Source organism: Crinia signifera, chromosome 1 (assembly GCF_055691185.1).
Source record: "Crinia signifera chromosome 1, ASM5569118v1, whole genome shotgun sequence".
Lineage (NCBI taxonomy): Eukaryota > Metazoa > Chordata > Amphibia > Anura > Myobatrachidae > Crinia > Crinia signifera.
Genome location: NC_139217.1, coordinates 279,337,619 through 279,353,951, shown reverse-complemented (window position 1 = coordinate 279,353,951; position 16,333 = coordinate 279,337,619). Strand labels below are relative to the sequence as shown.

Here is a 16,333-nt window from a genome sequence, read left to right as displayed (position 1 = left end):
GAAATGGCCACTGTACCCTTAATTACCTAGGCAACAGGCTATCAGCAGCAGGAATATAAAGCAATCTACCTTTGGAAGAATATATTATGTCAGAATCATTCGTTACAAAAACAACTAAGCTAAAAACATATCTGTTAGTGATTAATATGTAGATCAAAAGTAATGATTGAAGGCTAAAGAATTATTGGTTTTTAATAAACTACATTCTTGTCTTATGTAAACTAACCTCCGGATCAGACCATCAATAGTCAAGTTTAACATACAGGACCAAAAATTGTCCCATCAACTAAATTCATCAGCAATTCCTTACACTGTTCACTAAACAAAGGTGACATGTTCTAAGAGCATTTCCATGCGTCTACACAACACGTAGCGCATATCTTTAAGAGAAGAGTGTGTCATGCGGGCCACATGAGCTACCATTAAGATTTGGGAGGCACTCTGTGATCTATTTCCCTAAACAATGCCTAAAAAATACACATACACCTCATATACTTTTAGTGACACTAAAAGTATAAGTTTACACAAAGAAATGTTCTGTTTGGTACTCTTACCAGCCAAAAAAGGCATTGTGAATAAGGTACAGCTGGGCTGCTGTTTTTAATTTGAATACATACAAACAGTTTAGATTTTTTGGTAGTTATGTAATATCTGGGCGCCCGATTTTTTCATCGCATCACATGCAATATAGTGGCAAACAATTCATGTGATGCGATTTTTCATTGTAAAGACCCGATTTTTTATTGTATAGTCCCCCATGGGTGATTTCATACCCCCACTATCCAACTACGCATGTAGTTGAATTTATATAGTGTGGCGAGCGCAGCGAGCCCAAATCGTGGCGAGCCCCGCGAGGGGACGCAGAATACATGTAAAGTAATCCGCGGGGCTCGCTGCGCTTGCCACGCTTCGGACTCTGTGGCACGCTGCGCTCACCACACTATATAAAATCAACTCCATGCATTGTTGGATAGTGGGGGTATGAAATCATCTATGGTTGACTATACAATTAAAAATCGGGTCTTTACAATGAAAAATCGCATGCCTTAAGTAGTGGCATGCAATGAAAAAATCGGGCGCCCAGATAATACATAAGTACAGATTTTTTCCATTCATGCAGTAGCTTTTACTGATTGGTGGATTGAACAAGAGATGATTTTATATATAATGTATGTATGTATGTATGTATGTATGTATGCGATCACATTTTACTGTGTGTTGCAAGAACCATAAAGTTCATGGAAATCCCATCTTCTGCCACTTACCTCATGTACAGGAAATCCTCCCTTTCTATTACAAGAAAGCAACATCCAAACTCAGCCTGTCGCACATATCCAATGCCCACCAAAGACAACAATCTTATCTGTGACAGACTAGTTGCATGAAAACCAGACTGACAATGGGAAAGATTTATACATACTGTACATACATGGTTCTCTACAGCACAATGTTTACTTTCATTTCCTAAACTGCCAGACAGACTTTACGAAAACAATACTGCATAACACACAAGAAAGGTGAAGCTCAGCCCCCCCATCTCATTTAAATAATGACCCTCATTTGGTTGAAAAGTGGTTGCTATAATGTTTTGCGGACCATACAGGTCACCCGGGAGTGTAACATGTCCCTGCTCTCCCATACATGCGCCTTGGCTACAGTCAAGTTTCTGGAAGGAAGATTGTCAAAGAGTACGAACTACAAAGCATTGATACATGGGTTTACTAGGCTGACAGAGCCGGCTATAGCTACAGGTCAGACATACAATTTAAAATAATTGATATGAAAAGCACATGATGTAGGAGCTGACCAGCATGTGCCTTAACGTCTGTGTGTCAGCATTTATTTCCACACATGCAGCAGGAAAACTTGGCAGTGTGATAAAGGACTCCATATAGCTGAGCTACAGCAATTCACTTTTGAGTTTTCCATACATCTTGTAAGACAATGTGCAGCTACAGTATATTAGATCCCAGCAGCTGGCTACAGTGTGTGATCTGGTCATTAGCCATCAATATGTACATGGTCAGAGTTACTACTGAAGCTGTAGCACCTCCGCCTGGGTCCAGGACAAAACTGCTGAAGAATAAAGCAGAGAAGCCATCTGCTTTCCCCTGGTCTGTGCTCTGGGGTGGGTCAACAGTGAAAATAGATATATCTGTGACCCTTGAAGTGGTGCAAGTTCTACAGCATGATCAAATCAAGGGCGCCACAAAGACACTCCGACAACACTCCACATTCTTGCTTGGTGGCGCATCTATCTTCTGCATTCTTTTAAGTAGGTCAGCAGGAAGTTTTTCATAGGCAAGTCTGTATTCATTGTCAAACGCCTCTAAATTCACAAGATAAAATAAGCATATTAGCAGGAATAAAAGACTGCTCTCGCAGAATGTAGCTGCAGTTTCTTACTTTACTTTCAAGTGCAAACCTTGCAATAAAAAGTATGGTAACGTTTTACTTAGGAATGTCCGGCTATGTAAGATATTACTATTGATGAATATTTATGTATGGAAATATATAACAGCCTGGCTACATCAAACTGCCAGAGAAATGTTCTATATCTAGCAGTGTAAAACACAGGTTGTTGTTTTTTTTAAGAAGAATACCGGTGCTGATCTGCAAAATGAATGACACAGGCAGTAAGGATAGAACCTATGAGAGCTAGTGTGAAGGGACCTTTGTGTTTCTCTACTTGCTATGTGCAGGCATACAATATATAGCCAGTGAGCATAACATTCATTGGACACCACCCCTACACTGGAAATTGAGGACAAATATATGTAATGAGTGCTCAGGACAGAGTATTGATACGCTACACTGCATCACAAAACCAAAGAAACAAGCATTTCATGATCACTTCAGGTATTTAGGAAGCGGATATGTAAATTAGCATATAAATGTCCTTTTGGCTACCATACCATAGAAACAGACATCTAGAACTATATATCTGACACGCACTTATTTGTAATTTTGGATACCATCAGTACAAGATAAGAAATAAATTTAGACTAGAAGTTCTCAAATACGCACCTTAGCAGTCCATGCTTTAAGTAAGGGATGGGGAACCTTCGGCCCTCCATCTGTTGGTTGATCTAAACATCCAAACATTCCCTGAAACAGTTTTAGCATGGCCAAATAGCAAAACTGTAGCAGGGAATGCTGGGATGTGTAGTTCAACAACAGCTGTAGGGTCGAAGGTTCCCCATCCCTGCTTTAAGTACATGCCTGCTTAGGTGCAGGTGACTTAATTAGTACCTCATTCACTTTGATTATACCATCTGTGCACAAGCATGGATACTTCTAAAACTTGGACTGTTTGGGTACCTTGAGGACCACGATTGGGACCATTGGCCTAGACTCTGAATCAAGCCCAGACTGAGCAGCCATGAATTTTGTGGTGTGTTAAAATGAGCAGAAATGAGCCAAAAAGAGCACAGGTGCAAGAGCTACAGTAACTTCTGTAAACTTCTTAACATTAAAAAAGTATATACAGTATAAATCAACTGAGCGCAAAAAACCAAGGTATAATCCAAGCTGCTGTCTCTAAGGGATACTCAACCCTTAGTAAAAAGAAAAAAGCAAATACACAGTAGACAGCGCTGTAGGACTATATCTTTTAAATTTTAAAAAAACATTTATTAATAACAAATAGCATATAATATACAAATAGCCAGAATACACTAAAAAAAACACAAAAAAAGACCCTATCATATAGCCTAATTTATACTCTTTCCAGAGAGTGATCAAGTGTTAAGCATCCATTCAAACAAGCTTTGTTAGTAAGCAGATCCTTTAAGGCTCAATAAGCAGCAAATTGTATTCCCATTAGTCAAAAATGGGAACAGTTCCTGATTTAGGATTCTATGGCTGCAAATGCAGCGGTTTGGCATGCGTGTTAACAGTTAGAAAGCTGCTATTAATTGGGTGATTTCCCACGCAAGGGGGGCAGTTAGAGCAGTGATTAGTAAGGAAGTAGATATAATATACTTGCTCCATGCAGCATTTGTAATCCATTTTGCGGCTCAGTCCCTTTGTTACCTGGAGCGGGTCCCCGGCTGCTGGTGCCTCCCTAGCATTGCAGCCTTCTCTGGGTCTTCTCTGCTCCAGTCTCTGGGTCCCCCGGCCGAAAGTGCTTGTGAGTGTTTGGATGGACTTCCTATCAGGTTAGTCAGCGGCTTCCTCAGATATAGTTTGTCCTGTCTCAGTATTTATTGCAGCCCTCCCCTCCTTATGGGCATATGCCTATGACGTCAGTCCGGCTGTATCTTTTCCTGCGTTACTAATAAAGCATTCCGCAGGCGCTCTTTGCTATGAGCTTTGCTATGCTAGAACACTTGATCACTCTCTGGAAAGAGTATAAATTAGGCTATATGATAGTGTTATTTCTCATATGCTTATTTCTTGGCTGTTAGCGGATAACCATTGTGCGTCACCAAAAAAGTGTTTGTGTTTTTTTGTGTATTCTTGCTGTACCAGCCGGTGCTATTTGTATATTATTCTTAACACTAAGCATTATTTACATTTTTTCAATAAAATATCACTAAGTGCTGTTCGGTTTCTTCTCACAATTCTTAGCTACAGAAATTTGAGTAGACCAATCTATCAGAAATTAGTAAATTCAAGAAATACTGTATAAAACAAGTATTATGAAGATTAATAAGGACTGGACTGAAATGAAAAAATAAAGCTACTGGTTGAATGCAATATCTACTAAACGTAAAGTAAAAACGCGCTCACTTCATGGTTTATTACCTATAATTTATTACTTACCAATGTCAATATTTTCCCGCCCAAGTGAAACAAGAGACAGGTACATTATTTCTCTGTAAATGCTTCTGTGTTTGTACAAAAGAAAAATAGATGAGAAAATAAGATACAATAAGTTATTCCACAGAAGTGCACAGTGCAGGTAAAGGAGGAGTGCTTGCCTTTGCCGCTTGCTGACTGAGCCACACTTCTGCAGGACAAGGCTGATTGGCCTCTGAACATCGTTGTGCTGAATACTGAGCGTGATGCTCTCTAGTAAATGATTGACCTCTTGGAGGTCCTTTGGTACAGGAGCTCCTGTCTTCTTTATAGATTCTGTTTCATAAAACAAAAAGGTTTAGATAAATATTAAATGTGTGAAAATGAAAGTAACAGTGGAAAGTGTTACACATAGCTGACCTTGATTTTCAAGACAAACAGATGTGTTGACTCTGTTCCAATGAGAGAATTAGGCACAAAGACCTGACCTTTTCCTTCCATAAACAGAATTATTATTATTGTGCAAGCTAGTTCTATCATGTACAGTGTACCCGCTGCTATGGTTCATGGGTAATTAACTACAATGTTACCTCAAGAAAGTTAACTCTGCTAGTAGTATAATGAAAGTCTCTCATGAACCATTATAGTAAAGACTTTCTTGGTATGACCAGAAAACACTCCACAGCACTACGAATTCTTAGGAATAAAAATGGATCGACCACAAAACAATCAAATCCATTCACTGCCAACCAATCGCATGTGGACATTTATTGAGACTAGGCTGGCAGTGAAGAGCTGGTCATTTTTTTTTATTGTGAGTTTTTAAAGATTTTCAATGATCTTATATATTCTTGTTTTTCAACTCCTTCAATAAAGTGTTTTGTGGAGTTTATGTCTTTGAAAAGATTTTAAGATAATAAGCGCTTATAAATTTTTCTAACTATTTTATTAATTATTGTCAGCATCTATCATTGAGTATTTACTGTGGTAATTCACCCCCGACCCAGATGCTTACAATGCAGTTAGCCATAGTACTAAAAGTAGAAACTAGCAATGCTTTCATGCTGATATTGCCAATGGAAAAAAACTACAGTACTGGCTATATAACAGTACAATTGCATAGCTCTAAAAAATATTTTAGAACTTGCTACATCTATCCAGGTATTACTAGAAATAAACGTATTTAAATTGGGACTAGAACTGACTAATATGTTCTACAACACACGGTATGCTTCCCCTATGTACTTTTCATTCGTCTGACAAATGTAGAACCATTCTTCTAAGCTAACAATTTCAATACAACACTTACAAAAATTCATACAATGTATTTTGTAATATTAAGTGAGGTCATGTTAAATGTTAATGTAACACTTGCTACACCTATCTAGTAAATAGCTGGGTAAACCATGCTCCCATATGTGAAAACAAAGGTAGTATATCTGAGTGCTCCCCTTACCCTGGCTGGAGAAATTCACCAGTGCCCAGGAGCTTACAATTAATGGGCTACTTTAGTGAGTACAGAAGGATCGGATACACTGCTAAAATGATAGCCTGACCTGATTTGCATAACGGAAGCATTTTTCTGAAGAGATGGCTGACATGTCTCGATGTTATTTGGATCCCATCCCAAACTTAGATGGAGATAATTAGAGAAAAGCATCTATTACTGGGTGTGCATACGGTGCGATTCCTTTTCTATTCAATCCAGATTTGATCGGGATCAAATCACACTGCGTGGTGTACGCATTTCACTTAGACTATACGGTACAGATCAGTAAATGTGCCTGCACAGTCTGTTATTGTATTCTATTTTGATGCCACGGATAGGGATAGAATTAAAATAGTCTACGTTCGATTTTGATGCAAGTTTGCTTGAATAAGCAAAATCTATAGAAAAATAGAGGAAATCGAACAGTGTGACCCCTGTTATAGTTGATAGCAAGCATCCAAAAATTGTCGGCTATTATTCACCAAACGCATTAACAAGCTGCGATAATGTATTTCCCATTTACTTCTACTGCCAACAAACTATTTACCCAGGTTTCGCCATTTCATATAGAGAGCCTCGCCAGGGTCCTGGTGAAGGTTAACATTGTCCCATAACAACTGGATGTAAACCAGCTTACTGTCTTGTGACAGGGATGATTGAGGGACCTGAAAACCACAAAACAGGAAAATCAGAATGTATATGTATTACTGTATATTGTCCTTTCTTTATATTGCAGCAATAAGACTACATCTTATAAAATGTCAGTAAATAGACATAAGTTTTGAAAGTGAGACGCATGTGCATCACTATGAAGAACTGTTTCCGTCCCTGTTTTACCAACCTAAGATCTGCTCGTAGGTATTTTATCTGGGAAGGCAGTGAGAGCTGTAAGGAGGAGGGGGAGGGGGGCTTCCTGCTGCTCTCATCTGCACAGATACTAAAGCCAGCCTTACAGCATTATAGAATAGGTAATCAGAAGCAGACTTGGGTGTAATGAGCTAAGTAACTGCACAAGAAAGAGAAAATATTGTATGGCAAGTTGCTCTCATTCAATTATTTTTCTATTTGCCATTAAACATATATGTGTGTGCTTAGCAATGCACAAGGTCCACTGTACGAGGGGTGTGCAATACGTTTCTGGATATGCACTGCATAGGTAGAGTACTCACAATCCGGTGGTGAACGGTAACCTCCAACTTTTTCTTGTGAGATGTCAAGGGCCAGAACCATATAGAAGTACTGCACACTGATGAAGTCAGCATGCTCACTTCCTTGACAAACTCATTACGGAGCTCAACAGAGGCCACAGGAGATCCTTGATCTTCTATGACTTGGTCTGCAGCTGCAGGAGAGTTTTGATGGACAAGCAGCTGCTTTTAGGGAGGAAGCACTGTTTCAAACCACTGTGTTTGAGTGATTTACAGTATTTTGTGGTGGGAGGCAGTCCATGGAAAATGAGGAGCACTGTGGCCTGACCGGTGTCCACCATCACCGAGGACAATTTGCTGCCATGGTGGATGGCACAGGGAAGGAGATAGGCAACTCATCGGGATCCATCTGCTAAATATTCCAAAATATCTTTGTCCTGAGCAAGGTTTCTGCCCATCAGCTGACTCAAAAGAAAAAAGGTGTCTGATGCCACACCATGCTTGCCAGGTCTGATGGCAGTTGTTCAAGCTCTGTCTGGGACTTCATCATTGGTAATGAATTCTGTATCTACAGCTTTAACCACAAGACCAAACAGCAGTCAGCCTTCTTGAGTGGTGCCCTTCTCCATCACAACAATGAACCAGGCCAAAAGTTCAGGAAAGTGGTGGATTTTCTGACCCATTAATGCATACAGGAGCTTGGTCATCTGCTATATAGTTCAGACCTGGCCCCCTTGTGACAACTTTTTGTTCTAAAAAATAAAGCACAACATGCGTGGGATTCGTTTTGAGTCACCAGAAGTTGCAGTGAAGCATATAGCAGATATAACTGCTTCGGATTCGTCCAGCTGCATCACCAAGTAGAACACAACTTTGCATGGACTCCTCTAGCATATACTTTAAAACCTGCGATGTTCACTTTGTTTGTAAAAGAAAACACATTTTGTGCATCTGGAAACTTATTGCACACCCCTCATATTTTTCAAATTAAGGGAGCTTATGAAAAGTGCACTGAAAAAAATAAACTTGTAATTTACGCTATCCCAAACACATACCCTATGAACACTAATTTCTGAATTTATAAATGCAAACAAACAGTAATTCTCCACACTCAAATAACAATTTTACAGAGACAGGCAAAAACTTTGATTACTCTGAACAGATTTATGTCTAAAAGCTGTATGGCTGTGAAATAAAATACCTGTACTCCGCCATTACAGTGCTCAGATGTCAGAATAAGCCCTGGCAGATTGCTAGGCAAATCCAACCGTCGGAAGTACCACACCAAGTTCCAGAAGATGATGGGATGCTGATTGATAAAAGTGGATGTATGGATAACTTGGTCTCCCTCATTCTCTAGCAAAGACTCCAGCTCTTTGCGCAGTACTAAAGGACTAAGGTAAGGCACAGAAACAGGTAAAGGGTTGTGCCTTTTTTCCAAAGGATCCTAAACAATAAAAAGACACATAATATGCATTCATTAGGGCAGCATGGACGGTGTAATGGTTAGCATTATTGCCTTATACGACTGAGGTCATGGGTGCGATTCTCACCATGACCCCGTGTGGAGTTTGTATATTTTTGCTTGCGTGGACATATTGTTAATGGTCTGCCCACCATGATTCAGATATTTAATATCCTGTCCCATTACACCTATTAATGTAGCAACTGGTTGCCAACAAGATGTGGCATCTATGCAATTCTGCAGACCACAGCAACAGGGTAGAACATGAAAACCAACAATTCCACAGTGAGAAAAAAAAGACCAAAAATTAAAAAAGGACACCAAATTGGGCTAAGAAAATATTGCAACTTCAATATTTGGTGATGGGCAGTGCAAATAGACCTCTAGAATATGCCTACAACTGAGAGAGATGATAGGATGAATGGAAGTGTATTGTAACAAGACAGCTGTGTGTTAACTAGGAGTACAGATCCAAAATAAAGAAAACTTTGCAACCTCTGTGTTTTCACATCTTAAGGGACAATACACAAACAGCATAGTAAAACATACCACAACTTCTTGTAGGCTGTTAGGCAGGCTGACAGTGGAAACACCATGAGAAGGTCTTTGAAGTAGGTCAAGATTTTGGAGAGGTCCTCCCACACTATGACTTCTGGTAAGAGACGCCCCTCGTTTTGGAGCACCGCCATTTTCCAAAGACTTCATTGTGTCTTCATCATGGATTTCACTAAAACTACTGAATAGCAAATGTGTTTACAGATATTGCTATCACAACAAGAATTTTACAGTGTTTTAACATATGTTCAATAACGAAGAAGAACAAAATAAATATACATTTTGAAAAGCTTTTCATAATAATTTGACAGTATGGTTATGAACATAGCCATAACGCACACTATTAAGTAAATCTTGCAAGAGGAAAAGCAGACACTGATAAATGTAAGTCATCCGCTTCCTGCTCACCCACTAAGCTTCTGATTAAATGGGAGCTTCTTACAGTATCAGAATAATTCATGCTTAACCACTCACCAAAAAAAAAAAAACAACACTGAGAATTAAAGTATGCACTTTTGACCCTGAACTGGCGTAAAGCGCATATTTGAGACTCTTCTAGAAACAACAAAACTAAGAGAGACTGAATCGCCATTTAACCCCTTCCCGACAATTGACGTACATTTACGTCATGGTCGGGAAGTACTTCCCGACACATGGCGTAAATGTACGTCATGGCTTGTAACTGTCACCGCGTCTATAGACGCGGTGACAGTTTCAACATGTCTGCTGTCCCTGACAGCAGACATGTCCGTGCATGCCCAGGGGGGGCTGCGATGCCGCCCCCCCCCGTCGGCGATCGCTGTGATTGGCTGTTCAGTGTGAACAGCCATTCACAGCGTTTTCCTGTGTCACCGGCGAATAACGTTCGCCGGTGACACGGGATCGGAGGTGATTGGTGCTGTAAAGTACAGCACCAATCACCGCGGGGTGTAAGGGTGACACTGGTGTCACCCCACCTCACCCCGCCCGCCCCCAAAGGCCGTGATTGGTTCGTCGGACCGACGGACCAATCACAGCCAAGGAGGGGGATTTAAACTAACGGTGACTGCACTGCAGACGCCATTCCGGTCTGGAATTGCGTGCAGTGCGGTCACTGTGCCTAGCTGCCGCAGTATACTGACCTGAACCTTGCCAAATACTTACCTGATCCTTGCAAATACCTTGCCTGATCACGGCTTCATCACTGCTTGTAGTGTGCTGGATGCTTCCTGGATCCTGTTACTTGTGACTTCCTGTGTTGTGAACTTGTGCTGCTGCAGTGTAATAGCGTTAGATAGAGAGAGATAGAGAGATAGAGAGAGATAGTGTCAGAGAGTGCTATATTTTGTGCTGCTGCAGTGTGATATAGTTATAGATAGAGAGATAGAGAGAGAGAGATAGAGAGAGATAGAGAGAGAGAGATAGAGAGAGATAGAGAGGCCTAGTGACGCCTAGTGACAGAGAGTGCTATATTTTGTGCTGCTGCAGTGTGATAGTTATAGATAGAGAGATAGAGAGAGATAGAGAGAGATAGAGAGAGATAGAGAGAGATAGAGAGAGAGATAGAGATAGTGACAGATTGTGCTATATATTTTTTATATAACTGACTGCTGCCCCCCCTTTTGTGCTGATCAGTATAAATTAACTGATCAGCAACTTTTTGGGGGCGCAGGTTTTTTTTTATATATATATATACCTGTCACTGCTGCTGCTGCAGTGTCATAGAGTGATAGATAGTGAGAGATAGAGAGAGATAGTGACAGAGAGTGATAGAGAGTGCTAAATTTTGTGTCTGCTGCCCCCGCCTTTTCTGCTGATCACTATATCTGAGGTGATCAGCAACTTTTTGGGGGTGCAGAGGTTTTTTTTTTTTATATATACCTGTCAGTTGCACTGTCAGTTGCACCAAAGGTTGTGCACCTGCTGCCCCTCACTGGTAATCAGTGTCGCATCACTGATCACCTTTTTTTTTTTTGTGGGTGCTGTGGGGTCTTTTTTTAATTTTTTTTTTACACACACTGTGATTTTGTGGGTGTCCTGTGGCCACTGTGCGCTGATCAGTGACGTACATCACTGATCAGCTTTTTCGGCACAGGGTTGATCTATTTTTTTTTTGATCAAATTCCTGTTGCCTTGGAGCGCTGTTCAGTGACGGACGTTACTGACCAACATCTGTGCTCAATTTTTGGCGCAGGACCTTTTTTTTTTTTTAACCCCTTCAATTTTTTTTTTTTAACCCCTTCAATTTTTTTTTTTTAACCCCTTCAATTTTTTTTTTTTTACCCCTTTAATTTTTTTTTTTTTTTGTATAAAGTATTTTTTTTTTCTGCACTACATACACACTACACACTACATACCCCCCGGGTTGAAATAAAGTTTGTACCCCCCCCCTACACTATACACGTGTTGAAACATTTCACTTCCAGTAACACAAAAATAAAAATGGCATCCCAAATGTCATCCCAGTCATCCAGAAGAATGTATTCAGCGGAGGAGGCATATGCCATGCTTGCCTCTGACTCTGACACAGCCAGTGAGGCAAGCGGGGAATTTGAAGGATTCGTCTTAAGCACCTCTTCCTCCTCTGGTGATGAGGGACCCCCTCAAAGACGCCCCCGTAGAGCAGCTGAGACCCCCCCCCAATAATTGATCTCGTATGGACCCCACCACCAGACAATTTTGAGCCCCAGGTTCCTGAGTTTTTGGCCATGCCAGGAATCCAATTTGATTCCACAGGTCTCAGAGAAATTGACTTTTTCAAATTATTTTTCTCTGATAGATTTTATAAATTTAATGGTGGACCAAACTAATTTATATGCCCAGCAGTTTATTGCTCAAAACCCCACGTCATCATTTGCTAGGTGGACCCCTGTAGATGCAGTAGAGATGATGACGTTTTGGGGTCTGGTGTTTCATATGGGCATAGTAAAAAAGCCAGAAATTAGGCAATATTGGAGTACAGATGTTCTGTACAGCACCCCATTTTACTGTATGGCCATGCCCCGGGCTCGATTTGAGATGATCCTTAAATTTTTGCATTACAACGATAATGCACAGTGCCCACCCAGAGATGATCCCACCTTTGACCGGCTATTCAAAGTCAGGCCGGTCATTGATCATTTCAGTGCCAAATTTGAAGACATGTACATCCCAGATAAATTCATTTGCATAGACGAGTCCCTTATACATTTTAAAGGAAGGGTTAAATTCCGCCAGTACCTTCCCAGTAAGAGGGCAAGGTATGGCATAAAAATGTATAAGCTGTGTGAAAGCACCTCAGGGTACACTCACAGGTTTAGGGTATATGAAGGGAAGGATTCAAGAATTGAACCGCCAGAATGCCCCCCCTCCCTCGTAGGTGTTAGTGGAAAAATTGTCTGGGATTTAGTGCACCCCTTCCTGGATAAAGGTTATCACCTCTATGTGGATAACTTTTACACTAGCATCCCCCTGTTTAAGGCCCTTGGTTCAAGAGGTACAGCAGCTTGCGGTACTGTGCGCAAGAACCAAAGAGGCCTCCCAAAAACGCACATTGCCCAAGTAATGAGAAGGGGTGAAAGCAGGGGAATATGCACCGAAAATATGTTGTTGGTCAAATATAAGTACAAGAGGGATGTCCTTATACTGACAACAATTCACGGAGACAGTACCACCTCCGTCCCTGTACGAGGTACCAGTACCCACACCTCAAAACCTAATTGTATCCTGGATTACAATAGGTACATGGGCGGAGTGGATCTTTCAGATCAGGTACTGAAGCCGTACAGTGCCCTGCGCAAAACAAAAATCTGGTACAAGAAGCTGGCCGTGTATATCATCCAGATGGCACTGTATAACGCTTACGTGCTATTCCGTTCTACCGGCCAGAGGGGGACATTTATGCACTTTCAAGAGGAAGTCATAAAGGGCCTAATATTTGGGAACCAGCAGGCAGAGGGCCCCAGTACTTCTAGTACTGGCCCCCGTATTGTACCAGGGCAGCATTTTCCTGATGAAATCCCCTCCACTGGAAAAAAGGGCAGGACACAAAAAAGGTGCAAAGTTTGCTATAAAAAGGGAATAAGAAAGCAAACTATTTTCCAGTGTGACACTTGCCCCGACAAACCCGGCCTATGTATAAAGGAGTGTTTTAAAATATACCACACATCTATGGATTATTAGGTTCATAATTTCACCGTGCTTCGGGGGTCTTGCTAATGCCACATAGCACCCACCATTCATTCCACCAGAATCTGAGCCGCAAAATCCAAAAATCACTCCTTTCCTTCTGAGTCCTGCCATGCACCCAACTGGTATTTTTTGGTCACATGTGAGGCATTGCCGTACTCGGGAGAAATTGGGGCACAGATTTTGGGGTGCTTTTTCTCCTTCATACCTTCTGAAAATGAAAAATTTTGAGCCAGAACTGCATTTTTGTGTAAAAAAATTAAATTTTTCATTTTCACTGCCCACTTGTATCAAAATTGGTGAAACCCCTGGGGGTTTGAAATGTACACTATACCCCTAGATGAATTCCCTGAGGGGTGTAGTTTGCAAAATGGGGTCACTTGTGGGGGGGTTCCACTGTATTGGTGCTTTGGGGGTCTTGCTAATGCGACATAGCACCCACCATCATTCCACCAGAATTTGTGCTGCAAAATCCAAATATCACTCCTTCCCTTCTGAGTCCTGCCACTTTTTGGTCACACATGAGGCATTGCCGTACTCGGGAGAAATTGGGGCACAGATTTTGGGGTGCTTTGTCTCGTTCATTCCTTCTGAAAATGAAAAATTTTGAGCCAGAACTGCATTTTTGTGTAAAAAAATGTAATTTTTCATTTTCACTGCCCACTTGTATCAAAATTGGTGAAACCCCTGGGGGTTTGAAATGTACACTATACCCCTAGATGAATTCCCTGAGGGGTGTACTTTGCAAAATGGGGTCACTTGTGGGGGGGTTCCACTGTATTGGTGCAACATAGCACCCACCATTCATTCCACCAAAATCTGTGCTGCAAAATCCAAAAATCACTCCTTCCCTTCTGAGTCCTGCCATGCACCCAACTGGTATTTTTTGGTCACATGTGAGGCATTGCCGTACTCGGGAGAAATTGGGGCACAGATTTTGGGGTGCTTTTTCTCCTTCATACCTTCTGAAAATGAAAAATTTTGAGCCAGAACTGCATTTTTGTGTAAAAAAATGTAATTTTTCATTTTCACTGCCCACTTGTATCAAAATTGGTGAAACCCCTGGGGGTTTGAAATGTACACTATACCCCTAGATGAATTCCCTGAGGGGTGTACTTTGCAAAATGGGGTCACTTGTGGGGGGGTTCCACTGTATTGGTGCTTGGGGGGTCTTGCTAATGCGACATAGCACCCACCAAAATTCCACCAGAATCTGAGCTGCAAAATCCAAAAATCACTCCTTCCCTTCTGAGTCCTGCCATGCACCCAACTGGTATTTTTTGGTCACATGTGAGGCATTGCCGTACTCTGGAGAAATTGGGGCACAGATTTTGGGGTGCTTTTTCTCCTTCATACCTTCTGAAAATGAAAAATTTTGAGCCAGAACTGCATTTTTGTGTAAAAAAATGTAATTTTTCATTTTCACTGCCCACTTGTATCAAAATTGGTGAAACTCCTGGGGGTTTGAAATGTACACTATACCCCTAGATGAATTCCCTGAGGGGTGTAGTTTGCAAAATGGGATCACTTGTGGGGGGGTTCCACTGTATTGGTGCTTTGGGGGTCTTGCTAATGCGACATAGCACCCACCAACATTCCACCAGAATCTGAGCTGCAAAATCCAAAAATCACTCCTTCCCTTCTGAGTCCTGCCATGCACCCAAATGGTATTTTTTGGTCACATGTGAGGCATTGCCGTACTCGGGAGAAATTGGGGCACAGATTTTGGGGTGCTTTGTCTCCTTCATTCCTTGTGAAAATGAAAAATTTTGAGCCAGAACTGCATTTTTGTGTAAAAAATGTAATTTTTCATTTGCACAGCCCAGTTGTATCAAAATTGGTGAAACCCCTGGGGGTTTGAAATGTACACTATACCCCTAGATGAATTCCCTGAGGGGTGTAGTTTGCAAAATGGGGTCACTTGTGGGGGGGTTCCACTGTATTGGTGCTTCGGGGGTCTTGCTAATGCGACATAGCACCCACCAACATTCCACCAGAATCTGAGCTGCAAAATCCAAAAATCACTCCTTCCCTTCTGAGTCCTGCCATGCACCCAAATGGTATTTTTTGGTCACATGCGAGGCATTGCCGTACTCGGGAGAAATTGGGGCACAGATTTTGGGGTGCTTTGTCTCCTTCATTCCTTGTGAAAATGAAAAATTTTGAGCCAGAACTGCATTTTTGTGTAAAAAATGTAATTTTGCATTTGCACAGCCCAGTTGTATCAAAATTGGTGAAACCCCTGGGGGTTTGAAATGTACACTATACCCCTAGATGAATTCCCTGAGGGGTGTAGTTTGCAAAATGGGGTCACTTGTGGGGGGGTTCCTAAATTTTAGCATCTTATGGTGCCTAGAAACCTACATGGTGCCTAAAAAATAATCTCATAAAAAGGAGGCTCCAAAATCAAGTAGGTGCTCCTTCTATTATGAAGCCTGTGGTTTGGTCAACGTGCACACTAGGGCCACATATAGGATATTTATGAAAACAAAAGAATTGGGGGAATCAATTTTTAGTCACATTTCTCTAGTAAAATGTACTGTGTTCCTTAGAAAAATGTATTAAAATTGCAAATCTGCAAAAAAAATGAAATTTTGAAATTTCACCTACACTTTGTTTTAATTCCTGTGAAACACCTAAAGGGTTAACAAACTTCCAAAATGCTGTTTTGAATACTGTGAGGGGTGCAGTTTTTGAAATGGTATCATTTATGGGGGTGTCTCACATACAAGTCCCTCAAAGTCACATTAGAACTGAACTGGTCCCTAAAAAAATCAGTGTTTGAAA

The 16,333-nt window shown here is 41.1% G+C and overlaps 1 protein-coding gene across 3 annotated transcripts in view; it reads right to left on the bottom strand.

Annotated features, from left to right (window-relative positions):
- Nucleotides 1-784: 784 nt before the first annotated feature.
- DENND4C (DENN domain containing 4C) overlaps nt 785-16,333 on the bottom strand; it is a 153,471-nt gene continuing 137,922 nt past the window's right edge. For 2 of the 3 annotated variants that reach the window (XM_083184517.1, XM_083184526.1), the window contains 6 exons: nt 9,395-9,581; nt 8,582-8,827; nt 6,780-6,897; nt 4,926-5,079; nt 4,768-4,832; nt 785-2,329 (listed from right to left, as the gene is read on the bottom strand). In XM_083184517.1, coding sequence (XP_083040643.1) covers nt 2,193-2,329; nt 4,768-4,832; nt 4,926-5,079; nt 6,780-6,897; nt 8,582-8,827; nt 9,395-9,581 — 907 coding nt within the window. In that variant the 3' untranslated portion in view covers nt 785-2,192. The remainder of the gene's footprint in view (nt 2,330-4,767; nt 4,833-4,925; nt 5,080-6,779; nt 6,898-8,581; nt 8,828-9,394; nt 9,582-16,333) is intronic. The other variant, XM_083184534.1, reaches the window with a different exon arrangement.